Source organism: Aythya marila (assembly GCF_965140915.1).
Source record: "Aythya marila genome assembly, chromosome: 2".
NCBI classification, from domain to species: Eukaryota; Metazoa; Chordata; class Aves; order Anseriformes; family Anatidae; genus Aythya; species Aythya marila.
Window position 1 is genome coordinate 78,821,556 of NC_139043.1, and position 26,372 is coordinate 78,847,927.

At 38.7% G+C, this 26,372-nt stretch overlaps 1 protein-coding gene across 1 annotated transcript in view; it reads right to left on the reverse strand.

Annotated features, from left to right (window-relative positions):
• Window positions 1–3,198: 3,198 nt before the first annotated feature.
• DROSHA (drosha ribonuclease III) overlaps window positions 3,199–26,372 on the reverse strand; it is a 70,798-nt gene continuing 47,624 nt past the window's right edge. The window contains exons 23-32 of the mRNA XM_082752322.1: window positions 23,954–24,024; window positions 22,825–22,869; window positions 19,233–19,390; window positions 16,661–16,766; window positions 13,158–13,299; window positions 12,095–12,177; window positions 11,880–11,983; window positions 9,879–9,971; window positions 9,048–9,094; window positions 3,199–6,074 (exon numbers count right to left, since the gene is read on the reverse strand). Coding sequence (XP_082608448.1) covers window positions 5,944–6,074; window positions 9,048–9,094; window positions 9,879–9,971; window positions 11,880–11,983; window positions 12,095–12,177; window positions 13,158–13,299; window positions 16,661–16,766; window positions 19,233–19,390; window positions 22,825–22,869; window positions 23,954–24,024 — 980 coding nt within the window. The 3' untranslated portion in view covers window positions 3,199–5,943. The remainder of the gene's footprint in view (window positions 6,075–9,047; window positions 9,095–9,878; window positions 9,972–11,879; window positions 11,984–12,094; window positions 12,178–13,157; window positions 13,300–16,660; window positions 16,767–19,232; window positions 19,391–22,824; window positions 22,870–23,953; window positions 24,025–26,372) is intronic.

The following is a 26,372-nucleotide window of genomic DNA, read 5'->3' on the forward strand; positions in this document are numbered from 1 at the left end:
AGACAGCAGTATTGAATACCAAAAATATTAAACATGAAAAATTAAAACAGCTGTTTTCTTATTTTTTTCCTTTAGATGCCAGGAAATTTTTTTATTTTTTTTTTAAGTGATTACAAGGCTAAAAGATGCTCATGTATTTGATAATGTTCATCAGCCCAAGAACATAAGGTAAGAACAGCAATTTTAGATGACTTGTCCAATGAGGCCATTAAAAATTCTTATCTTAGAGAATTTTAATTGGATTTTTTTTTTTATTTATTTTCTTTAAAAACAAACAAACAAAAAACACCACTGTATAATTGGATAGTGAAAAATATTTGCATTTTCAAATGCTGCTGGACTGGGAGATGGTTGCTTTTTGTTTGCCAGTTCAAGTACTCCTCTGGAAACAGAGCCACAACATTTGAATTGTAATTCTAGTTGGCAGCAAAAACGTTTCTTAGCTGGTCAGCATGTCAGGACTGTTCTGACACAGTAAGTGGCTGAAGTAATGACAGGAGGAAGCCCGCAGGGAACGAAATTTTGTTAGAAATGTTGGCTCAGCTGGCTTCAGTGGGGTCACATGGGTCCCCATGACCAGCATGCCCATCTTTATTTAAAGAAAGAAGCTACCTCCAATGACAAACACTCACCCATCACTGCCGCATCACTTCTGGACCGCCGACACAGGAGCTGCTTCTGCCACTGGTAAAAGTTCACAATTTGTCAGCTCAAAAGTCTGTCTTTTGCTAATGGATTACTTTTGAAGTGTCTGCTGAAAGGGGACTTTTAAACTTATTTATGTATTTATTTCTAAATAGAGTACAAAAAGCACGTTGCTTGGGCTCTAGCTTCTCATAGCAGGGTCCCCAATTTTAGAGACCTCCTTGGTCATTGTCTCCTAAGACTCACCCTTGGAAAAGGGATGAGGGTGACAGTGTCCAGATTGCACAGCCAAGCTCTCTTTTTCTCCCTCAGGGGCTTTCAGGCACAGGAAGAGAAAGGTAGCATGCTTTGAAACAAAGATACCTAATCCATAGACTGGAGCATCCCCTGGATGAAGCATCATTGCTCTACCATAGACCTCCGCAGACCTAGACCCCAGTGACAATTTTGTCCTTGCTTTCATCTCTCAGCAATAGGATAAACAGTGCTTTATTCCCTCCACTCAGGTACTGAGAAGAAGAGCAACAAAATCATATTTTTGAGACAATCAGATAGGATTGTAATGGAAGTAACACGTATATCATTTATATGCTTATTCATGAAAGATTTTAGAAACCTGTTCAGGAATGCCAAGATGATTTAGATAAAGGGAATGAACCTAATTAGCAAGGTTTCAAGTGCACATCTTTGGTGCTTTCTTTGCAAGCAGGTGAAGGAAAGTGCCTCTGAAATGCACTTGCTACCTGGTGTATGGGGAAATCTGAATGGCCAGATTACATAACCTGCTTCATTTTAAGGCCCATAGAAAAATATCTGTGAAATTTGAGGGTACCTGAAAAACCAGGCATAGAAACGAAATATCCAGGTGAGCTAGAGAAGGTAAGGGCAGAGCTGTCCTTGTCTTTTAATGTTATTATTATTATTATTATTATTTTTTAAATAGGGGAGATCTTTCCTTTAATTTCTCTTCACAGGCTCAGCCTACCTGTTCTGGCCAAAACACTCAGCTGCAGCTGCAGGGCCAGCCTCTCTGACTGCCCTGCTGTCGTGGCACCTGGCAGATCTTCCAGCATGCTGATACCCGCCAATGCACTCCGGTCAGCAATGCTCCCAGCAATGTGCCTTTCTCTCAGCTCATTACCTTCCAGGCCAGGAATGTGCCTACAAGCAGACAAAACAGACAAAAGAACCTAAGTCTTTTCTTCTGCAAGCTTCAGAGAGTTCCTCTGGATTGAACAACTCACCGCAACAGCAATGAGGTAGGCTACCACAAACAGAAGAAAATAAGGAAAATAAGACAAGTGCATTTACCCTTATTTCCTCCTACAGAGAACTGTTTTAGAAGAGGAATCCAGTGAAACACTAACTAGTTGTTGTGATGGATGATCTCACCTAGCATTTCATTGCTAGGCAGACGTAGCATGTTCATAAACATGAAAAATTTGCTACGAAACACACCATCTGTAACTCAAGCTGGGAACACAAAATACATCAGAATACAAGGGAAGAAAATCATGAAATATTTTTGAAAGGCTCTTCTCACTAAACTAAACTTTCTATCTTGTCTATAATTCGAAGTGACCAACACATCCCTAGATTTGCAGTCCATTTTAGTGAGCATTCATATATCAAAGAGAGATTATGGCTTCAAAACACAAGGAGTTAACCTATTTTTCAAGCAGACCCACTTGGGATTAGTGGAAGATGGTCTAATGGGCAGCTCTGCAGAAAGATTAAATTGTATTGAGATGTGAGAGTGACAGATGAGGGAATTGATTCCTGCCCCACCTACTGTATCGGTATGGCAATTTTTCTTTTTTAGCACAGAAAAAAAAATCAACAAAAGCTTATTATGCAGCTGCTTTTCAGGTTATTCACTGTATTTCCCAAAGGTGAACAAAAGAACACAGACAGCAGAATCCAGAACGTCTGTCCCCTGACAGCAGGCTAGCCTGGGCTTACTGGGAAAGAATAATCACCAGAAACCACTGACAGGTCGTGTCACCTTTCTTTCTGACCCTATTTGTGATAAGATTTCAGTCATTCCAAGAGCTAAATATTGAGCCTTGCAGGGAAGAGCAGACAGCACTGTGTTCTTCAATAGCAAGCTTTTGCTACAGCCTAGACAATGCTTCAATGAAACAAAACACGACCCACCTTCTGGTTTAGTATTCCCCATTTACACAAAGCTATTTAAAATGCTGGATGACGAATGTATAACCTCTAAGGGAAGGAGTGAGTAAAATGCAGGGTGGGGCATATGAGTCTCAAATTTTTATCGCAATATCAGCTCCACCAAATATAACGTACACTGTGGATGATCAACTTCTGAAGCTCTTACAGGCTTTATAAACTTCCAAACAAACTTTTCACACGTGAATCGCTTCATTTAAATACGCAGCCTGTAAAATCAAATAGTCTTTGAAGTAGGAAGACATGATCAGGATTTGCCTTTTGATCTTTCTAAATTGCTTTAGCAAATAACAACCATGCCTGAAGTCTCTTCTGGAAAATTTTATTAGCAATAATGTTTACACCAGTCTTAGAAACCAAGGCTCTTTTATTATCACCGTTGAATAATCTTCCTGAAGCCTCACAAAGCGAGCTTAAGCTCCACAAATAGTGATGAATTTCAGGTAAGTTCAATTAATATCCCCATTCAAATGAGCTGTATTTTGCATTATTATTCAATCCTCTGTACATTACACATGTTAAAAAAAGGAAAATGCTTTAACAGTACCTGCTGGATCCATGCAAAACTCAGTCCCATTCTTCTGATATACAAAACAAGTCATTGGATCTTGCATTAGCACCTAAAAATATGTGTTAATATAGATAGGAGGGCAGCTCACTCGTGAAAAATGATCACCTTCTACATTTTACTATAGGAGACCTAGAATTCATTGACTATAGTAACAGAATGCAGAAATTGGTTATGTTTGTTTTCAAGCAGTTTCAGTGTCAAAGACAAAAAGAGAACAGTTCCAGGTTCCACCTCCCAAACAGCATAGCTGATGAAATCAACAACCTATTTTTACGCAAACATTTATGAATAAGCTCAGTCTTCTTACACGTGAAAAGTGGTATGATGTATAGGAAAAATAAAAGTGATGTGTAAGTATGAGCCAACACTTCCGTGGGGTACACTGGAGACAAAAGACATGAGGAGAGGTTTTTACAAAGCAAATTCACACCCATGAATATGCAGTTAGTGCACCTTCTATTTGTTAAACACAGAATCTGGTCACCTTTAAGAGAAAAATAATGATGTAAGCAACTACCTGTGACCCTCTACCACTGCACCACTTCAACTTATTAGTAGAAGCAGAGGGGCAATGCTGCAAAAGAAGTTGAAATACAAAAGACTTAGGGTCAGGGGAGTTGATGCTTCTTGCTTTTTAAGTCTTCTGCTGTTCAGAGATGTTTCAGCTTTTTATTTACAGAGGGAAGCTGTAAGGAGCTGCAATCACTTCTCAAAAGTCAAAGAAGAGCAGCATCCAGCAGAGAGTAGCTTCTTGCCTTTATCTCATTGTTTTTATCCTTTCTTTATGTTTTAATGGTTTATTATCACTCTCTAAATTACTGAACGTTTTCCTCTGATACTCTGAAATGGATTCAAAACATCAATCCATTAAGAAAAGGTAATCATACAAACTGGAAGAAGTGAGGTAGTGCTGTGGGGTCAAGTTTTAAAAAACACATTTAAGCACGCTTCATATTGCATGTATACAAAAATTGTGCTTATGCAAATACACACTGATTAGCTCAGAAGTGAAACTTTGGGAAGACAGGTGTAGTCTGATCTTTTCAGCTACGCTTGAGTCTACTTTGGCACCTGCAATAAAGTGCTTTTAGTGATCTCCATCACACACCTACAGAAGGGTGCTCCAGACAACTAAATAATTAGTACTGGAAACTAGTGCTGGTAAACATGCTCAGAGTAGCATGGCCATTGGGCAAAGTTTTTTTTTTGTTTTTTTTTTTTTTTTTTTTTTTTTTTTTTGGTTCCCCCCCCCCAGAACACTGCTTAAATCCTGTGGGCCAGATTCATGCATCCTTGCTCATCAATGTGCCTGGCTACCTTTTCAAATATATCTGTTATTCGTACTAGCAAAGATGCATAAATGACTCACCAAACAGGAGCTGAAGCACGCAGAAAATTCAGAGTTCAGATTCAACTTTTTTTTGCTCATCAGAAAAGGAAGATGCAAAGATGACTCAACTACACAACAGGTACTAAGGGACTGATCCATCTCACAAGTCAGCACAACAGAAATGAATGGTTTGAAGCAGGCAAATTAAAAATAAAAACACACACTTACAATGAAGCCAACAGTCAGCTGGACAAAGCATCAATAGACTTGGAGGATATTTCATTCTTTGGGAACATTCACAGCTTTTGTAGAAGTGTTTTACACAGGCCAGAGACTCCAGAAGTGAAGAAACTGGATTACATACATTAGTTGTCCAGGAGGTCAGCAGACCTGGTTGTCCTGGACTTAAACTTGTACACAATCTATGAAATACACTTCATAGATGTTAGTGAAGGTACACACCAGCTTGATAAAGCAGTAAGATGAGAATGAAACATTATATACATTCTCTACATTCATAAATTCTCTACAAAAAATATACATTGGCATTCTCTTGCTTCAAAAGTACTATGTTCCCCACCACCCTTGAAGTTTCACAGTGTTGACTTAAAAAACACCTTTCACACATCCATCACTTTCAAAGTATATGTCCCACTGTTTAAAACAAAAGTGAGTATCTCCTTTGCTTAAGTTACTGTACCAATCTATGTAAAAGGACCAGAAGTTTATGTCTGTGGTTTAGGAGTCAGGAAGCACATTCAGCAGCAAAGCTGGAGTAAGATACATACTTCAGTTCTCTGAATTAGTATGTCATAACACTTTCCCCCTCTACACTTAATAACTGACGCAACAGCACTGGGACATAGTAGTCACTTGTTACACTGCTTTTTCTCCTACAGACTTTTGAAATTAATACTTTATTATTTCATACAAGATAGTAAAAACAATAAAAACAATCCCACAAATTTTCTTAAAAATTAAAACTTAAAAACAAACCTTATTGGAAAACAAACAAACAAACTTGACAGTTAAAACCAAACTAACAAAACACTATATACACACTTTGAAGCAGAGGTTATGTTTTCCTGTTGGATATCAACAGGCACTCCTCATTCATCATCTGCAAGAAACTAGGTTAGGTCTCCATAGGCCACAGTCAGAGTTATTAGGTAAGTAAATATGCCACTGCTTCCGTGCCCTCCTTTTATTTCCTTGCTTCTTCGGTCTCATCTGGCTCTCTCTCTTGATGCTCTCTTTCCCACCTCATTTCTTTCAACTCTTGTCTGTATTTCCGTTCAATGAACCGTTTCTGATGGGCCATCTGGGGAAAGTTATCTGACACAAGGAAAAATATTTTATATTAATAAACAAACTGGCAACACAGAAAGGTTTTTTTTTTAAAAAAAATAAAAAGAAAAAAGAAAAGCTTTCATGAGATGAAGGGTTGGAGGGGAATAATGTTATTACCATTTTTACTCATTTCTAATAATCCATAGAAACAAGTGCTCTCTGTCATAAGACTTTGGTTTCTTTATGATTTCCACACCTGTTTCTCCTGCAACAAACTACTGCCAAATCTAATACACTCACAAAAAAAAAATAAAAAAATCTGGTATAGCAACATGGCCAGGTATTACTTAGATTTTTACATTCAGTTCCCTTAGCAACAAGTGGTCAGTACTGAAAAGTGAATGAGTCTACTGTCAGTGCTGTCAAGGTTTTTTTGCCTTGTTCTCACTCCAGGAAGCATAAGTCACTGGTTCCAAGCATTGTACAGGTGTTTCCATTATTATTTTAAATCATGCAGAATCCACTAGATGCCCCCACGTTATGGCAGGGTTCCTAATGGAAAAGTAATAGCATGGCAGAATAGATTGCAGTAAAATCCATTCTTGAAAAAGTTAGCGCTTAGTTATGTGCCAGTACACAGGCTTAGCATAGTTTGTGAGCATGGATGAGTGAAGACTGGATAAAATAGACTAGACGCAGCTGAGGTGATGGAGAAATAGCTAGGGGGTGGATACTTGTGATTTCAGACATTTGCTGCTTGGCTGGTACACAGGTACAGTAAGCTGTACCATGAGGCTTTAAATCAGCTTATGCAATTGCTCTCTATTTAGTGCACATCTGGCAGAATACAGCATTTTCTGCATGATCAGGACACTGACATTCATCTACCTACACTGTAGACAACTGCCTGGACCTGCATCTCCAGCCAGTCTGCATCTGGCATCAAGTCCTGCTGAGATCCTACAGCAACAGAGCTCTGGGATCAGCATTAGCTGCTTGTCTGTATCTGAGATGAATGCAAAAGGTTGCTACATTGACCTTTAAAGCCATAAGCAAGTCTGGAATACGTCTTAGCAAAGGATTGCTCTAGTTAGCTACCGCAAGAGAATTCAGCTGAGGTTCCTCAGGGAGAGGCCCTTTGGCACCAAGAGAGATAGAGGCTCTGGGTGGTTTTTCCCCCAGGAGAGCTTTCCTGTTCTTTCCAGGTCCCAGGCAACAAAGATGTTTTTCAGCTGTAGAACACAGTGTGGAAGGCACCTAATTTGCAGGAGTTTCTGGCAGAGCAGAATGACTTTATTGCTATGCTTTATTGGCTGGCGAAATTTGTGTCTTTTTATAACACTACAGGAATAAAAAGTTTCCTCATCAGTTATTCACAACTTCGGTATAGGAATGTATTCTTATTTAAAACAAAACGATCTAAACAAAAGCAAATTGTTTTTAAATTGTTGTTGTATTTAAAACTCCAGTGCTTTGTTTAATGGAGTTCTGGGAAATTTTGTTGCTCATGTGCACCATAAAATGAAAATTGTATTTTTGGCGTTGTGCCTGTAACATGATTCTTTAAGAACTCTGCAAAACTCAGCTTGGTAGCAACCTGTTTATAGCCCATTTATGATGTGGAGAAAGAAGTTTATTATATAAACTTATCACAACTATCATATATATAAACAGGTATGGGAAAATGACTTTTACGTGAAGTTAACTAGTTATGCATTCATTAAAAAAAGCACCCAAACCACTCCACAAATACACATACCAGAACAGGTGCCCATAAGGACTATGGAGCCTCCATCTCTCAGCAGGGTCAAAAATGGACTGCACAAGAACCTGAGAACATTATCTAACTGCAAAGTTGGGTTTGCTTTGAGGGGTAGCTGGAGCAGAGACCTCTAGAGATCTCTCCCTACCTACATTATTCTACAGTATCCAATCAAAAACATATCAGAAAAAAAGAGGTGAAAAGTCCTTACACGGATAGGAGATGAAGTTCACAGCTCTTTGAGAAGTGGTACTCTCACAAGGAGATACAAGGCAAACTTCATGAAGATTCTACTAATTCTACTAATAATTCATGAATTATTCACTAGAGAAGTTGTGCCTTATACTTGCCAAATTTACTGGTGAGGAGTCTACACCTAGCAAATGGATACAAAAAATTCTGGTACCCCTGGAATTACAGGGATTCATTGTCTTCTGAAAGTTTTAGGTCCTGGGATTTCTACATGCAGGGAACAGATTAAAACCCTTGGGCAATTGAAGAACTGCAGGCCTTTCAATCAAACGTAAAATGTACTTTAGTCTTTCTGTTTAGAGAGCTTCTGCTGCACAAAATGCATGCCATTTATTTGCTTATGGTATTTGCACATCTGGCATTTTAACTCAGCTGAAGTTTTCATATAAGATGCCTGCATACGTTCACTCCTTTCATCTCAGATTCCATTGCAATGCGGGACTGCTCCAATGCTGGCTTTCCTGTGTGTAATTTTGAAAGGTGCAAAGATCACTGGATCCTCAGCTGATAGGAGCTGTTGTTAACAGCTTAGCATCAACTTACATTAGGTGGAGATCTACCTGTTAGATTTTAACCTCACCTACTATAAAATTTGCAATCAAAATTTATTTTCCAAATTAGCAACTGAAAATTAATTTCCTCCTCCCCAAATTAGAGTATGAGATAAGTCTGTTTGGTCTGACATTGAACTTATCCCATCGAGATTTTTTCCATGCTTGAATATGCTATGAAATTTCATTGTTCGTGCTTCCCTCTATGTCACATTTACTGTAACATACCAACTCCCTTTAAAAAAAACACCTATTAGTACCATTAACACCTGTTTTTACAACATTGCCTTGAAAGTACTGATTAGCAAACCTGTTGCTCAGAAGCTGACAGCATTCAACCCAGCATTCATCTGCTGTGTTCAGTTTTGCTTCTCCACATAACCTGCACCTCACTTTAGTAAAGTCCAAGGATGTAATCTAAAAATAATTTTCTTTGTTGCCCAAATATCTTACATTTTTCAAGTGCATCCATTGCAGCTCCCATTTCTGCTTGCTGAATACTGTGAAAGCCAAACAAAAACATGTTAAATATAGAATCATAGTATCATTTAGGTTGGATAAGACCTCTAAGATCATCAAGTATATGATTTAACTTGTAAAGAATAAACTAAAGTATATAACAAAGTTAGTGTTCGGTAGTAAAACTCTTTGGATAACCACTAGCCAGTAATTCCCAGAGTATATATCAGCCTTTCCATAAACATGTGAGCAACAGTACCACAGCTCCAGTGGAATATTTTTAAACTCTGACCAATAACACTAACAGAATATTCTACTACATTCTTTACTGAAACATTTGTTTTGACCTGAGAGAAAATAGGAACAAAATTTGGTAGCGCAAAATGGGCTTACAGTTGAAGTCTTTGCAATTCTAGAAGCCAATCAAAAAACAACTAGAAATGGTAATATCAGAAAAAAGTTAAGAGCCTCACACCCCTACTTTGCCAGCTTAAGCTGAACTATAGTCTTGCAGTAAAGCCACAGATGAAGTTGCTATTTCCTGCAAGCTGTTCTGCAGTTTCCATTCTGAGAGCCACAAGTAGAGTATTATAGCGAGCCACCTTGTTCTTCAACACTAAAGACCCCAAAGTACACCAACTTCAAACCCTTCAGGTATTCCCAAAGCAGAAACTCATAATGACTTGAGTAAGGCTCCACAGTTTTCATCTTCTAAGGCCAACCAGACTCTTAGCTATCTTTGTGGTTGGCCATTTTGGACACCGCCACAGTCAAACTTCAACAATATGTGATTAATTTATTTATTTTATTTTTTTTTTACTATACCTTGGGCCTTTACCACATCCTATTCTTTCCCCTTTGAAATAAACAGCTACTGTGTATGTCCTGGCATGAGATGGTCCCACTGTCTGTAGAGTCCTGAAATGAGAGACATGATTTATTCAGGCAGGAAGTATTAAAAAGCAGAACCTGTCAGTGGCACATACATCACCAAGCTCTCAGCCTGGTAAATACACTTAGTGGAACTAGCGCATAGCAAGGAGCAAGAGTTGAACGATGGCTGTACAAGTTACATTAACCCAGAGATTGCCAGGATGGTGCACATGCAATAAAAAGGAGCAATTTACATCAAATGCATCCCACTTATATCGAGTATACTTAATTCTTCCGGGTTCAGTCAAGGAGCACTAGGAAAATTAAAACCTTAACCTATAGGCAAAAATGCACACTATGCATTTGTTTCAGCAAAGTGCTGAAACACTGAATACACTTGGAATAAAATCAGTTAAATTGCATGTGGCTGTGCAATTGCAAATAATCACACCAATATGATTGCATGCACTAAAATTTTAGTCCTTGAGAGTTGCACAGTTAGCAAGGACTTTATATTGAGCATAGTACACCTCTCCACATTGTGAATTATCACAGTAATTTTCCATCAGCTTTGAAAAGTTACAGTTTGTCACAAAAAAAACACCTTTCCATTTGAGCTAAAGTCTAGGACATGCATCAACAATCACCTACTGTGGAAAAAGATAATTCCCTAGACATACAATGAGTGTTTCTTTTGCTGTCTCTTCTTCCTGTCCCAAATCTCTGCCTGCTGTCAGCTTGAGTGCTGTCCACTACCTTGTTTCTTTTTGGAAGTAGTACCAATTTCACATCAACATTTAAAGTATCTCTGTGTGCTGTGTAACTAGCATGAGCAAATATAAGCAACCCCAAATTTAAAAGCAATACTTCTGACTGCACTGAAACAGAACCCCAGGAAAAGGTATTCAACCAGATAATAGTGAGATAACTAAGCTGTGCTACAGAAATCAATTTATCATCATAGCAAAACAAAATAAACATTTGTTATCTGATACCTAGTGGGTTTTTACAAGAATCAGACATCATTTATTTTGTATCTATCTCCCTCACACGAGATAAAGGTGAGCCCTCACAGAGGCCCTACGGAGTCAGGTTTCCAGTGTATCAGTTACAGTGTTGAAACAATCCTATTTCTGAAGAGCACTGTTTCTCACTGAATCACTACATTTCATTGAAAACTTCACTTCCATACATGCAACAAATGAAGACTCACTCTTCATGTCTTTTTTTATATAATAATCCCAACAACACTAGCCTTGAACTTTCTTAGCCTCTCTCTCTTCTTTTGGGGGTTAACTTTGCACTCATCCCTGCATAATTGGGTGGATATGGATGCAGTATACAATCTTAAATTTCATTATTGCCTCCAAAGCAGCTAGTATGCTATTTTACAGCTCTTCACAAAAGAGAAGTAAGGCCCATCCCATCCAGCTTCAGGTATACAGGAAGACAGATACAGGGTGAATTGTACAGTGAGCGTCCAACAACTGTTACCCTTCAAATGCATCCAGCTGTGGATTACCAACAACCTACGATCAGGGCATGTATCAAGGCATCTATGTTTCCACAGGGATGTAGAGAAATTTCATACTACTGAAAAATAGAATGGAGGTATTTTGACTTCATATCCAAACACCTACTGTTCGATTCATTCCATATAAAATACTCATTCCTTACATTAAAGGAGAAACAAATATAGAATGATGCCAATGAAATATTCCATCAAACATACATCAAACGTAATGTTTTCCTCTCAAACTGTAAAAGATAAAAATGCTTTATAATTCTGTAATGGTTTAAAACATCTGAAACTTGTAAAACAATAGTTCAACATTTTCCATTTTCAGACAGTGACTTGAAGGCTATGGGAAAAACAAGGTGAACAAATACATCTTCCTCCATATAAAATAAAGATTAATAATTAACTGGTAGCTGTCAGATGCTGGTTCTTACTTGTAAAGAGGAATGTCTGGTTCTTTTCCTTCAGTCCTGAGAGTCAAGCAGCATTGCTGAAGCTGAGATTTAGGGTCATTCCAATCTTGATTTAAAATGAACTCCTACAAGAAATTCACAAAGAAGATTACAGTTGAGAGATTGTGATATGAGTCCAAAACGCTGCGTGTTAAAATTCAGTAGTGGTAGGAATGTAGGAAACTGACTGGCCTTACCTTTAGCCGTGGAAAAAAGCATACATTCATGAAAGTGTGAACATATTCCAAATCTTTATCAATGTATAGGGCAGCAATAAAGGCTGGGGAGAAGGAGAAAAAAAAAAAGTTTCTGTCATTTATATCCACGGAGAATGTTAATGGCTTACACTTTTAGAAACAAATATTCCTGAGTACAGTAAAGACATACTGAATTATGTTTCACAGCAACGATCTGAGGAGGGTATTACTGTCTTGCACACAAAGAAAAAAATAAAGTTGACCAAGAGGCTAAATGACTTACCCAAATCCACTCAGTCATTTAAAGACTTTCACATTTTAACCAGCAAGCCATGGCTACTTAGTAATAAATTGCTGCCGGGTACTAAGAAAACATTTTATATCTAAATCACTACTGTTTGTGTGCAATTTCCATTTGCTAAGAGATCTTGGCAAAAGCCAAGGAAGTCTGGATGGCTCACAAAATATATCAAAATATACAAGATACAGATTAACTTTCTTTGCATAATATTGATCATTGTTTCCACTTCCTTTGGGGGAAAAAAAAAAGTAGCACACGCTTTCATAAACAGACAAACAAATCATTTAATTTCTGTGTAACTTTCCCTCTTGTGGAATGGCCATTTTGAAACCTCCTAAAGTGTAGTTAAATGAACCACAAAAATACTCACCTCCTGATGGTACAATGTTCTTCCCATAGTTCTCATAGTACCAAGAACATACTATTGAAACATTGCAACTGCTGTTAAACAGCTTGACTCAGTGACAAGTTTGAACTTCCAAGACATTCTTTTGACCCAGTCACCATGACCATCACGGCCATCATTTGTAACCCTACAGTTTTGTATCTGCAATTACACCTTCCTCGTGCTTGCATACAGACTTCAAAAATATAGGCTAGTGTTCAAAAATTTGGTGCGCAGAGGTATAGTCATAATTTACTTGAAAAAACAAATATACATTTTTAATAATGATCTGAGCAATTTCTGATGACTTTCATAAATAAGCCCTGAGGATAAGAAAGTTGCATAATCACTAAGCTGTTATAACCACGCTAACTCACATTCCAAGAGATCAGCCAAAGTCTTAGTTCGAAGAGCTACAGGTCTTTTCGTCTTGTCATTAGTGATGGCAAACTCTTGCATTCCCAGCTCTTCTGCCACTTTGGCCTGTGTCCTGTTGTTCACCAAAGAACTTCTCAACAGCTGCAAGAGAAAGAAGTTCCACTCAATGGTAACAATTAGCGATGCCAAACTATAAAAGGTAGGACGAGCTGGGGGGAAGTTTGTTTTATTTTTTAATCCTTGCTGCCTCTCACTTCTCAGTTTGAGAATGTTTTAGCACACCTCAAATGATTTATGTACACATGCATTTTCTACCACTGATTCTTCCCTTCTCACCAATTTATTCTCTAGATATATTCCTTCTATAGATAAGTCTTGCATTTACAATGCTTTTTCTTGTGAGATTCTTTGCATTCATATGCCATCTCTTCATCAGTCCTATACTTCTTCAACTAACCTACATTCTTCTAGTCCAGGTAACACACAAAGTTGTACACATTTATTCTACATAAAGTATAAATGTATATTTTGAAGCCTATAGAACAGTCCCCATTGTCCACTACATTACATCAGTGTAATGTAACTTTGCTCTACTGAAGGCACTATAGCTGAACTGATGTATCCCTGATGAAAATCTGGCTATAACATTTTCAAGACATGACAATGTCCAGGACACCTGGTTTCCCAGCAGAGCTCCCTAAGAGCTTACTGACTGTAGGCAGATTGCTAAATTAGCAATCTGATCAGAACTCTGTCAAAGATACAACAATCTGGCACAGCCTAAAGGAGTATTTTGGTATTTCAGATTTTTGTTATATTTTCTGAACCCATGGTTAAGGTGAGCTTTGTGTTTGTGGATTTTAATTTTCTTCTTTAAATTAATATTTTAATAAATTGGGGGATATTCTGAGAAAAATGCCTCTCTTCCACAGCTTATATATAAACGAGAGCTGAGAAGCTGGATACAATGTTTTTACCTCTTTTGTCTTCCATATCACATTTGCACAGCTTATTAGATCCAAGTTATGTGCTACCTGGCTCCAGAACGTCAACTGAGCTTATGAAAATCAAGATTTATTCACTGCACTTGATACTTCATCTCTGACAACAGATAAATAAAGAACAATATGTTCATAATTTGTCTGGCAATGATGTATGAAGCAGATACTTGCAACTTGATCTTCATAAACTAGGCAGACTGCAGAAAGGATTACTACCAGCCTTCCTAACCTGTGCTTAAACTCATCTTCTACTTGTTCCTTTCCAAAAGCCTTTTTTTTTTTTTCCCATAAGATACTCTTCCCAACCAAATCCTAACTCCAACATGCAAGCTATGCATGTATCATGTGATGATGCAGTATCATGTAAGGAAAATCCATTTATTGCAATGGGAGAAGTAGGATTTCTTTTGCTGTATTTGCAGAGTCTTTATTTTGACAGGACCCACATCCACTATTAGCACTATCATAAGTGAGCCACATACAAACTACATAGCAAATTAGAGATGGCAAGAACCACTTACCCATTCACCACTGTGGTTCTCAACTTATGCCATAGTAAACCTTGCTTCTTTTATAAGTGGAATCTAGCAAGAAGCTCAATTCCTCTTTGCAATATAGTGAGGATCTCAATTCTAATCAAAACTGAGTTGGTTTTCTTCCACTTTCACGCAGCATACTGCTACCCATGACTGTAGCATAAGTTAGCACTGGGGAAGCATCTTCCAGTAGCCAACAAAATTTCATTCTATTTTTTGGCAGATTATTTTGCTATCTCAAAACATGCATACAAGATTACGTTCTCCTTTCCTTGTTCTTACACATACTTAATTTACAGACCTCTCTTCACAAGTAATCACACTGGGAAGCCACTGCATTGCCAGTCAAGTGGTATCTTTCCATCCTTTACCAATGTTGTCTTCAACAGACACCACCCACCTAATGCTCCATTATTATTTCCAAACATCTCAAGTCAAGAGGAGAAAGAACCCAGAGTTTGCTGTTTCTCTTCAGGTCCTACATCAGTCTCCCTCCACCTCACAAGTCTCATTTCATTTGCCCTCGTATTTAAGAGACATTCAAAGACTATTTTCTTTTCCACTGCATGCACATCCCCAGAATTTAAATTTTATTCTAGGCATTGCCTACCTCTGTGTCCTAATGTATTTTCAGCATCCATTCCACTCTTTGTAGTTTCCCCTAAATCTTGGACAATGTGCAGCTTGTTCTACTTGCCAACTCACTTATCATTAAATTAAGCAACACAGTGATGTTCTGATCGTTGTTTTGAGTATTTATACCCATTAATAGCAACACTTTATGTCCTTCCTGCCAAATATTTTTGGAAGACTTATCTTACTATAACAACACTGATGCATATGTTCTTAAAAGTCACCTACAAAGGAAAACAACGCCAGTCTTGGATTTCTGCCTTATGCTTTTGTTTCTTCTGTAAAGAATTAATATGACAAGGTCCCTTTTAATTTTTACATCAGAAGTTCAGGCTTCATCAACTGCTTCTCCTGAATGGTGCAGAAGAATTCACACAAACGTAAATGACACTTGAGAAATGGTGAGGGAAAATGAAAATGACTTAATTAGAGCACATACTTCATCTTTTTTGTAAACACCTAAGTGGTATTTTCTTCAAAACGCACTGCCTGTCAGATACTTATCAGCACCATCCCTTCACTGATTTGCAAAATCCACTCTCAGTAGCTAAGAAATCTATAGTGTTACTTTCTAATCTGAACTAGAGAACTTGACATATATTCTTAATACATGTATCACTTTTTTATTTCAATCATCAAGACTTGAAAACTAAGAAAAATTTAGCAAGCCTAAGAAAAACATCTTCCTCTCATACTGCCTAGCTGCAGTACTAAAGAAATCAGTCAATCAGGAAACCATTACATATATTACAACCCTACATCTAAAGTAATATAAGTAACTGAAAAATCCCCAGACTAGGTTGTTCAGAGCATGAACAAGAAATGCTGAAAAGTTACCATAATCAGCAATAGCTGACTAACAATATTAAAACTAAATTCAGAAGTTATTATAGGGGCTTCAAATTAAAAGCAATAAGAAAACATCGTAAAATAGATTGTAAAAATTTCCTGTCTTGAAAGATAACCCTGCCTGGTTTTGGGTTCAAAGGGTTAGAAGTCATGAATAAAACCCATGTGATGTGCCTGTTTAAATAAATGGTTTGAAACACCTGTCATTAAACATGAACTAGTCTTATCTCCCAAGTTTGTAACTGACGTCCTTAAAATTATTGATCCATTTCACAGGCAACAAAAATTATTGCACTGGGCTCACAAATCACCTTTTCCTATTCATTGCAGAGCTCGTGACTTAAAATTAACAGTCTTATTAAGAGCAGTGGTTGCTCAGGCCTCTTTTATTAATCAAATCCAGAACAATTCACTAGCGGCTCCCGTAATTTCAGTCTGCATCCCACACTTGCTCTCTCAGAGCATGATTGATGGCAGTCTCACCGTTAAGTGCCCTTCATGATGATCAGGGAAATGTATGAATAAATACTCTGTGGCTACCAGCTGCATTATGGAGTCACCCAGGAATTCCATCCTCTGATTGTGGCCTCTGAAAAATGAGACATCAATGCAGCAAAATCAATAAGCACTCAGGAAGGAAAAAACAAAACCAGCATGCACACACAAATTAAAATAAAGAGTGATCTGAAAGTGAGCTTCACTCATTTTTGAATACACTTAAGACAAATTTCCAGAGTTAACTAGGTGAGATGAAAACACAACAAACTGTTGTAATACTGACTTTGAGCAGGAAAGCAAATCAAAGTAGCTACAGATAAACATGGTTTTTAGATCACAGATCTAGGACTAATTGAAGACCAGTTGAAATCAGGTTTGTGATGGGTTAAGGTCTCTACCTGTAGCTTCTTAAAAACAAGCAAACTATTGAATCATAGAATGCTTTGGGTTGGAAGGGATCCTTAAGGATCATCCAGTTCCAACCCCCTTGTCACGGGCAGGGACACCTCCCACCAGACCAGGTTGCCCAAAGCCTCATCCGACCTGGCCTAGAACACCTCCAGGGATGGGGCATCCACAGCTTCTCTGGGCAACCTGTGCCAGGGCATCACCACTCTTGCGTGAAGAATTCCTTCCTAATATCTAATCTAAATCTACCCTCTTTTAGTTTAAAGTCCTTTGTCCCATCACTACACTCTGTGATAGCTTTCCCTCTACATTCTCTCTCCAGCTTTCCGTAGGCCTCCTTTAGGTACTGGAAGGCCACAATAAGGTCTTCCCAGAGCCCTCTCTTCTCCAGGCTGAACAACCCCAACTCTCTGAGCCTGTTTTTCATAGGAGAGGTGATCCAGCCCTTTGGTCATCCCCATGGCCCTCCTCTGGGCTCACTCCAACAGGTCCACATCCATCTTATGTAATTTTATGTTAGGGGAGCCCAGAGCTGAACGCAGGATTCAAGGTAGGGTCTCACAAGGGCAGAGCAGAAAAATCCCCTCCCTCACCCTGCTGACCACACTTTTTTTTGATGTATACAATGTACATGGATATGGTTGGCTTTCTAGGCTTAAGTGCACATTGCTGGCTCATGTTGATCTTCTGACCAACCATCACCCCCAGGTCCTTCTCAGGGCTGTTCTCAATCCATTCTCTGCCCAGCCTGTATTTGTGCTTTGGATTGCCTCAACCCAGATGCAGGACCTTGCACTTGGCCTTCTTGAACTCTATGAGGTTCACACAGGCCCACTTCTCAAGCCTGCTAGGTCCCTCTGGATGGCATCCCTTCCCTCCAACATGCTGACTGTACCACACAGCTTGGTGTCATCAGCAAACTTGCTGAGGGTGCACTCAATCCCACTGTGCACGTAGCTAACAAAGATATTAAACGGTACCAGTCCCAGTATTGACCCTTGAGGAATGCCACTCACTGGTCTCCACCTGGACATTGAACTGCTGACTGCAACACTGAGTGTGACCATCCAAACTATTCCTTATCCACCGAGTGGTCTGTTCACCAAATCCATTTCTCTCCAATTCAGAGACAAGGATGTTGTGTGGGACTGTCAAATGCTTTGCACAAGTCCAGGTAGATGACATCAATTGCTCTTCCCTTACCCACCAATGCTGTAACCCCATCATAGAAGGCCACGTGTCAGGCACGATTTGCCCTTAGTGAAGCCACGCTGGTTGTCACCAGTCACCTCCTTATTCTCCATCCTTAGCATAGTTTCCAGGAGGATCTGCTCCATGATCTTGCCGGAGGGAGACTGACTGGCCTGTAACTCCCCAGGTCTTCCTTTTATTTTTTTTTTTTTTTTTTTTTTTCCTTTTTAAAAATGTGTTTCCCCTCTTCCAGTCAGTAGGAACTTCAGATTGCCATGACTTCTCAAATACAACAGACAGTGGCTTAGCAGCTTCATCTGCCAGTTCCCTCAGGACCAGCGGATGAGCCTCATCTGGTCCCATGGACTTGTGCACCTTCAGGTTCCTTAGATGGTCTTGAACCTGATCTTCTCCTACAATGGGCTATACTTGCAGTGATTTCAATAGAGAAAGATCTGTCCATTCACAAGAAATAAAAGGATCAGGGTTTACACCCATGTTCGATCCTGGACTGGATATGCACTGGTACAACACTATTTTCTTTATTACATGGTCTGGCAGCTCTAGTCAGAGACCCAAGCCTACTGTGTGTTTAGGTGCTGTACACACAATATAACACAAGGGCTGTAGCTGCACCAAAAAAACATGACTTTTTTCCTCTGCCCAGATGTACCTTCAGGAGTGTTTTGCTACAGTGTCAAGAATGTTGTCCCAAAGTCAATGATGCAGGAAGCTCAGAAGATACACCAGGATGGTTCTTTAACACACGTAACTCCCAAGTTATCCACTATTGACTACTGTCAGAGACAGGACACCAAGACACGCAGGCTGACAAACATAGCTATTCTCTCTTCTGAAGAAGAGATAGAACATCTAGAGTTTGTTTGCAAACAAAGCAATTTGGGATATTAACAGCAGGGCCAACAGAGCTATACAAGGATTCTTGCCACATACTCACAGAGTCAGGTGGTTAAAGCCTACTGTCCTCAGAGTGAACGCACGTGCTAGAAGCCGAACATGAGTAAAGATGACTCCAATTGCCTCCTCAAACTCCGTAAGCTTTTGAAGAACTGGAGATGTCTCAATGAGTTGCCTGTCAGTATTAGACTCCTGCAGCTGTAAATAAAATGAAGAGCGAGTAAAGACAAACTGGTACTATTTCAGAACTTTTCAGAAAAAAAAAGAAAACATTCTGTAAACCAAGGGCAAAGAACACAGTGAACAAATCATTTTGTGAACAGCAGAACTGAGAAAATCCAGTTTCCTCTGGCTTTTTTACTTGGATATTTACTATGCAAAGAAAACGTGAGGTCAGATGAATGTGTTTTGGCTTCTTTTTCTTTTAAAAACACTTAAGGTGTTTATAACACATTGCTTATATGGTCTTGTCTCATGTCAATAGCATGTGCTACTTATCTTCATAAAATGTATAAAATTGTGTCAGATCTCTGATGTTAAGAAATTGCAATTGAACAACAAATTCAAAAATTAATAGAATATGGCTGTCACACCACGCATCAAGATGAGAAAATACTAATCTATTTCTCTCGCTCAAGTATCAAAAATGAAGAACACTTCATATACAAAATTCATAAGGACACAATAACATCAGAAAATTAAAACGATCACTTAGGTCAGTATCTGTCCTTATCAGTTTCTTGTCTAACATCTTTGACGTAGGAACACTAAAATGACTTTCTGGAGTTGGAAAATGACTTAGGCAATTTCTCCAGTCACTCTGGGCATTTGTCTTGTATAACAACGTCTAAGAGAAGGCATCCAAATGATGCCTAAAGGAAAAGCAATAATAATGCAAGTATATTAAGGACTTTCCTGATAACTATTTAATCCTCCAACTATCAATGGACTGCCCAAGTTCTATGCTGTTTAGGTATACTTAGTAACCCACAATGGGTTGTGCAAGTCCTCTTCCACAAGCTTGACTCATTGTCACATACAAGCTTTCAGTATCCCCAGAGATGTTCATCAACAAGTTCCACAAATCTGCTGATTTTATTTTTTTTTCCTAAAGAACCAGGTTGGTTCAAACTTGGGTATCAAGTTTTCTTTTTGATTATTCCTATGGCTTATACTGGAACAGGCAATTGGTTAACTGTTTGTCTACTTATGTTTTGGACATGTCTGTTCCAGGCCTTGCCTTCCCATCAGGCCCCATCCCTGGAGGTGCTCAAGGCCAGGCTGGACTGGGCTTTGAACAACCTGGTCTGGTGGGAGGTGTCCCTGCCCATGGCAGGGGGCTGGAACCGGGTGATCTTTTAAGGTTCCTTCCAACCCAAACCATTCTGTGATCATCTCTTTTCCAGCCTGAAGATCACTAACTTACTTGCTTTCCTTCCATCACTAACTTACTTGCTTTCCTTCCAAGAGAAGCTTTGATCCTTTCTAGGATATCTTTGTTGCCTCTACTTCTTTCTTCCCACCACCTCTTATATTTCTAGTGTATCATTGTCAAAATGCGAGGCAGAACAGCACATAATATTCAAGGTGTACACACAAGCCACATGTTTTTTGAAGTGGCATTATAATATTTTTTTGTTTATTCTGTCCTTTTTCTATTAATTGATAACCTTCAGTTGGTCTTTTTTGAAACACTGAGCTTTCACCCTATGTCTTCACAAGGCTACATATCCCAGCACTGAAATCCCCTTTTTGATGATTATGGTCAGATTGGAGTTCAGTTGCATGTGGAGCTGGGACTGGTTTTTTTTTGCTTCCTTATGTGAAGCCCTTTATATTTACCTACATGGTATTTTGTTCTTTTTCACTTCATAGCTATTCACTCTTGAATTCTCACTGTCAGACTGCAATTCTTCAGCCTCCTGTTGTCCCTGCAACCCTGAATAATTTGGTGTTGTCAAACTGCCACCTCACTGCTCCACCTCCTCCCTAAGGTGGAGATGTGAACAGCCTGTATTTCAGCAAAGATACCTAGGGAAATCCACTGATGATTTCCAATCCCTGTAAGATATGGAGATTTCTACTCCTTCTGTTTCTTATGTTTCAGCTATTTCTTTAAATCTTTGTCGGACTGACAATATTCACTTTTTTGTTGTTTTGTTTTTTGTTCCATTTTACTTAATGTCTATTTTTCTTAATCACATTTTCCACTGATTTGACTAAATCAAATGACAGGGTTACAGACCTTCCAGTTCTCTACATCTCACCCAGAGCTATTATTGTTTATTTTAAATCAGAACCTAATTTGCCATATTGTTAGAGACACTTAATAAAAAATTAAATTGCCACTTGTCAGGCTAGCTGTACCCAAGGTGCAACTTAGGAGGCCTGTGCCTCCCCTTCCTGGCAAGCAGAGAGTTAGGACAGCTTCTGAGACATGGAAGAAAGAACACTTTCATCAGAGCAGTCAGGATAGGGGTAACAAATGACAAGCATATATAGTCTCCAATATCATACATAGATAGACAGATTGGAGATTATCTAGCAGGATATATAGTCACCAGCTCTATAAGCAGAGTCCAAGCCTTCTCTATGAAAACAGAGACAAAGGATAAAAACTAAAATCAAAAATAAAGAAATTCAGAATAAAACTTTTCTTGGGAACTTGTGCCACCACTGAGGATAATTGGTGCTGAATTGTGGAAGATCTTCCCACCAACATTCTTTTCTGTTTAGTTCTGTCTTACACCCACAAAGAGTTGGTTTTAAAATGCTTCAGGTGCACTGATTTGTTGCTGAAGATTTTGCCTAAGTAACCATTGCAAAAATCTGTAAATCTGTCTGCAACATTTCAGATGGAAGCCTCAGAGTGACCTGCTGAAGGGTGTGCTCACAAGTTTCAAAGGAGTCAAACCGACTGCACAAAACATCAGAGATTTGGTTGGACAAAAGAAACACTCTTAGATGTTTGTATGATCCTGAAAACTTTACTGACTGCATCACAACTTGGATACGGCTATCCTTGCAGCACTCCTGCACCCTTGGAAGACGTGAACATAGGAAGCTACAATGCAGTTCTCTCAGCTTCCAAACTTGTAAACTAACCACTGGTGGACCTCACAAATACATAAAAGAAAAAATAGTTTTCAGACACCTTCATACTTTCAGTGGTCAGCTATTAAAGCTACAACAACCACTGAAGGAACCATGCTGTCACTGAACAACAAAAATCAGCATCACACTCTTAGGCCATTTAACTAATGTGACTTTCAACTATTAAAGTTCCAGTCTTAATTTCAGGTTAAGAAAACAGGTACAAAGACTGTTTTTGTAACCTTTCCCTGCCCCTAGCTTCCAGAAGATAACAGGAAGATGCCAGAACATTACCTCTCACTAGATTTATCATATGAAAAGCACAGTTATATATCAAACATGAACCAAAGAAAGGTGAATGATTAATCCTGAGAGAGGCATAGATTCATTATTTATCAAAAAATCAAAGGCAAATACATACACTCCTCTGGCTACTTTTTAGAAAATTTTCTGAGATGTCACTACAGTGGAAACCTATGGAAAAGCATCCTTAGAAATAAAACAGCTATGAAATTTATTACAGAAAGGGATACACTTACTTGGAGTGGGTGCAGTGGATAATTAAGCCATACATCCCGCAGGTCCTGCAAACATTGAGAGATGCCTTTAATGCTCAAGGGAGTCATTTAACAAATTCCACAGTACTAAATAAAATGTCATTACTTGAAATACTGAACTATTTCAGATGCTGACTCTGCTTATTGCAAATTCAATAGTGCTGGCAAACTAATTTTTAAAATCGTGTATTTGCTGTTCAAACTGCCTGTACTTCTCCCAATTAGCTTGTGTCAAAGAGGTGGAAAAATCCTTGAACCATATAGAAAGTGGTTAAAGGGAAAAAGATTTTTTTAGGCCTCAGGTCTAACTTTATTTGCACTCCTCAGTAGCAAGTTTGATTTAACCAAAAGTGAGAACTAAAATGAAGAAAAACCTTGTACTCTTGCTTTTCACACAGGTTTCCTTCATTATTTGCTGCCTGGTGCCTGTAAGCATGAGTGACAATAGGCTTCAAAATACTTCTATTTCTAATAAACTTTGTCATTTCACAGACTCAGACTTTCAGGATGGAGAAGACTGATTCATCCCATAACTACTGCTACATGTATTATTCCAACAGAACTTACTGGTTACTTTTCTTAGCCATTATACGGGATAAATGCTAATTAACTGCGATCTAGGATAAAATATGTAGGAATGGATCAGACTAATTAAGCAATTTGGTAAATGTTGGATGAAATCCCCTGTAATTTGTTAAGGTTTCTAAAACTTCTGGGCGTTCTATGATACTACAACTTATGATACAGCAACAGTCACTTGAAATGTGCATACTTTCGCCAAAGCACGCCATCTGGACCCACAGCACCTACCTCTTGTCAGAATAACACTCTGCATGGAAGCCTGCAGGTTTCCCACACCACACTCCCTTCCCTACCTAATCCAACAAACAAACAGCACACCTGAGTGAACACCATAATTTTTTTTTGCCTGAACCAATGCAGCTTGCTTTCCTAAACACGCTATGTTACATTCAGTTTCCAGGAATTAAGTACCACAGGTGTCTTCCTGTTCATGTGTGATTCTCAGGTAAAACAATGGGCAAGGAGACATGTTCTGAGATGTCCTCAGTTATTTTCTAAAATGTAAGGCAAATCAAAAATACATAAATACCTTGTCATTGAAGAGCAAACGTCCAAATAATTGTTTGGCCTCTTCTAGGCTCCCTTCTAGATAAACAGCTCCTACATGAGTAAAACAGTATGTTCAAGTGCAACAATACATTAGTTCTTAGAAGTTTATTAAGTACAAGTTACTCAAAGATCTCCACTGCCTTTACTTCCAATAAATTTATTTAAAAGCACGCTGTGTTAATAATCAAAATAGAATATCAGTTTTTGAGAAATCTAAAGCACATTAAACATGAGCATAAATCAACAGTTGTAAAATGCACAGAAAAAGCTGACACTTAATTCAGTGACAGAAAATGACACACCCAACAAGCAAAGTTTAAGCAAATTAGGCTAGAAGCAATCTATTTCTAAAAGTAGTTTCCAGTTTTCCAGCAATCTATACCGTATATATATTCAATAACTGTCACTGTCTACATTTTAATAGCCAGCAAATAGTTTATATTTATTCTGCACTTTCAACATTATATTCTGCATATAAATGTCAGAACTATTTCAAACCTCAGTGCCTCCTTAGGATCATAACATTATCTCCCTTAACTGCAACTCTCTCTACTTCTAGAGATTAGTTGTACAAATATATATATTTTAACTGCATATGCAGCCCTCACTAGCCCTCCACCTGCCCATTAGTAACAAATTGCAAAATCTGTGTTAGAAGATTAGGCTTTTGGTATACCATATGCACTCTGTCTGCACAGGCACTTTTAAAATTCAATATCAGCACTTTGTTCCTTGATTATCTTTATAGAAAAGCTTCTGAAAACCTCAAGTTAGTCCTTGTACACACATCTGTATAAAAGCAAAGGGAATACACAGCTACATGAAGAGTACAGAGCAAGGAAGTCAATGTTCCCACATAAATGAAGAACACTCTGCATTGCTCTGCTTCCACCCCCACCCCCCCTTTTTAATGCTCTCAGGTCAACTACCGTCTTTGGACTCTTTGGAGAATGGTTTTGGGGTTTATAAGAGCATCTTGCCAGAGGCATGTTGACAGCACTGAATTTTAAGCAGGTCCTAGGCAGTCTGCTTACAGTTTTGCTTATTATTTTCATCACAGGGAAAAAACACCAGACTTCTGGAAGGGTTCTCAAATAGGAGCTCCAGAGCCCACATACATTTTTACAGTCCCTTTACAAGTTCCCAGATTTTAGCTATGGCCCTGACAATGCCTTACTGCTCAATTAACTTCATGAACAACTTGATATTGGATTTAAACAGCAATCCTGCTCTCAGAAAATCTCAATGCCTGCCAAATAGTCCTCATCACCGTATCCCAGGCAGGCTGAAGTATACGAATGAAGCCACAGATACATATCTAGTATTCCTCTCCTTTTTTAAATTAATTTTTTATTATTTATTTTTTAAGATCAAAACACTCAAAGAAAGCAAAATAGAGTTAGAAACACAACTCCTGTTTCTTGATAAGATGAAATGCAATTTGGCCCAAGGCAGAACACACAGAACTTGCCATCTAAGCCAGCTGTGATCTGTTTTTTCAAAGCAGAACAAAGAGCTTTAGGATCCTGTATGGAATATAAAGACCTGGAACACGGCTAAGCCATTTCTATAGTTCATATCACATACAGCACACTTGTATGAATACGAAGACAAATCAGTGAAGTTTAAATTGTTTCATGTATTCAAACAAAGATTTAGAAAATGATGCTATTTAAAATGGAGTTCATATGGATGTAATGGATCAGACTTCCTCCTTTATGCTTGCTGATTTTGGTAACTTGTCAGGTCTTCCTGACCTCTCCCACATAAACTTATTCACTAGCAGAACCAGTCACTGATCAGCATGCTAGTGCCCAGCAGCAAAATTGACACAGCTTCCCTTTATCCTCAGCCAGTGAGTTTTGGGAGCTTTATGACATAAGTCATGGCATATTGCCATGCCTTTTTTTTTTTTATTATTACTTGGAAGGAAAATAAAAAGACCAAAAAGATTTACTTGGCAAATGTCACATTTAACCCACAGGAGAATGTCACCTGGGCAGAGAGGAAGTGGGCTGGTGCACTCTGAAAGCAAGTCACGGATGAAAATTCAGGGCTGACATGGGACCCCCCCATTACTAGTGGAAGCAGTGAGCCTCCAATTTTCTTGCCAGGCCACGGTGAACAAGCTGCTCCTGCCCAGAGGACTGCATGTGGCAGGCCACAGCATGCATGAGGAGTGAAATCCTCCAGTGATGGGTGGAAGTGCCATACCACAACATGAAACAGGTGCAAGATTTTTCATTGTAAGGCTGCATATTCATCATGTCATACACATGGAGCATGTACAGGAAATGGGAAGAAACAGCGGAAAATGAATAAGCTTTATCACCTACTCTTAGTAGCACTACTCAGCACAGACCTATGTGTTATGCGGACATTAAAACACAGCTGTTTGT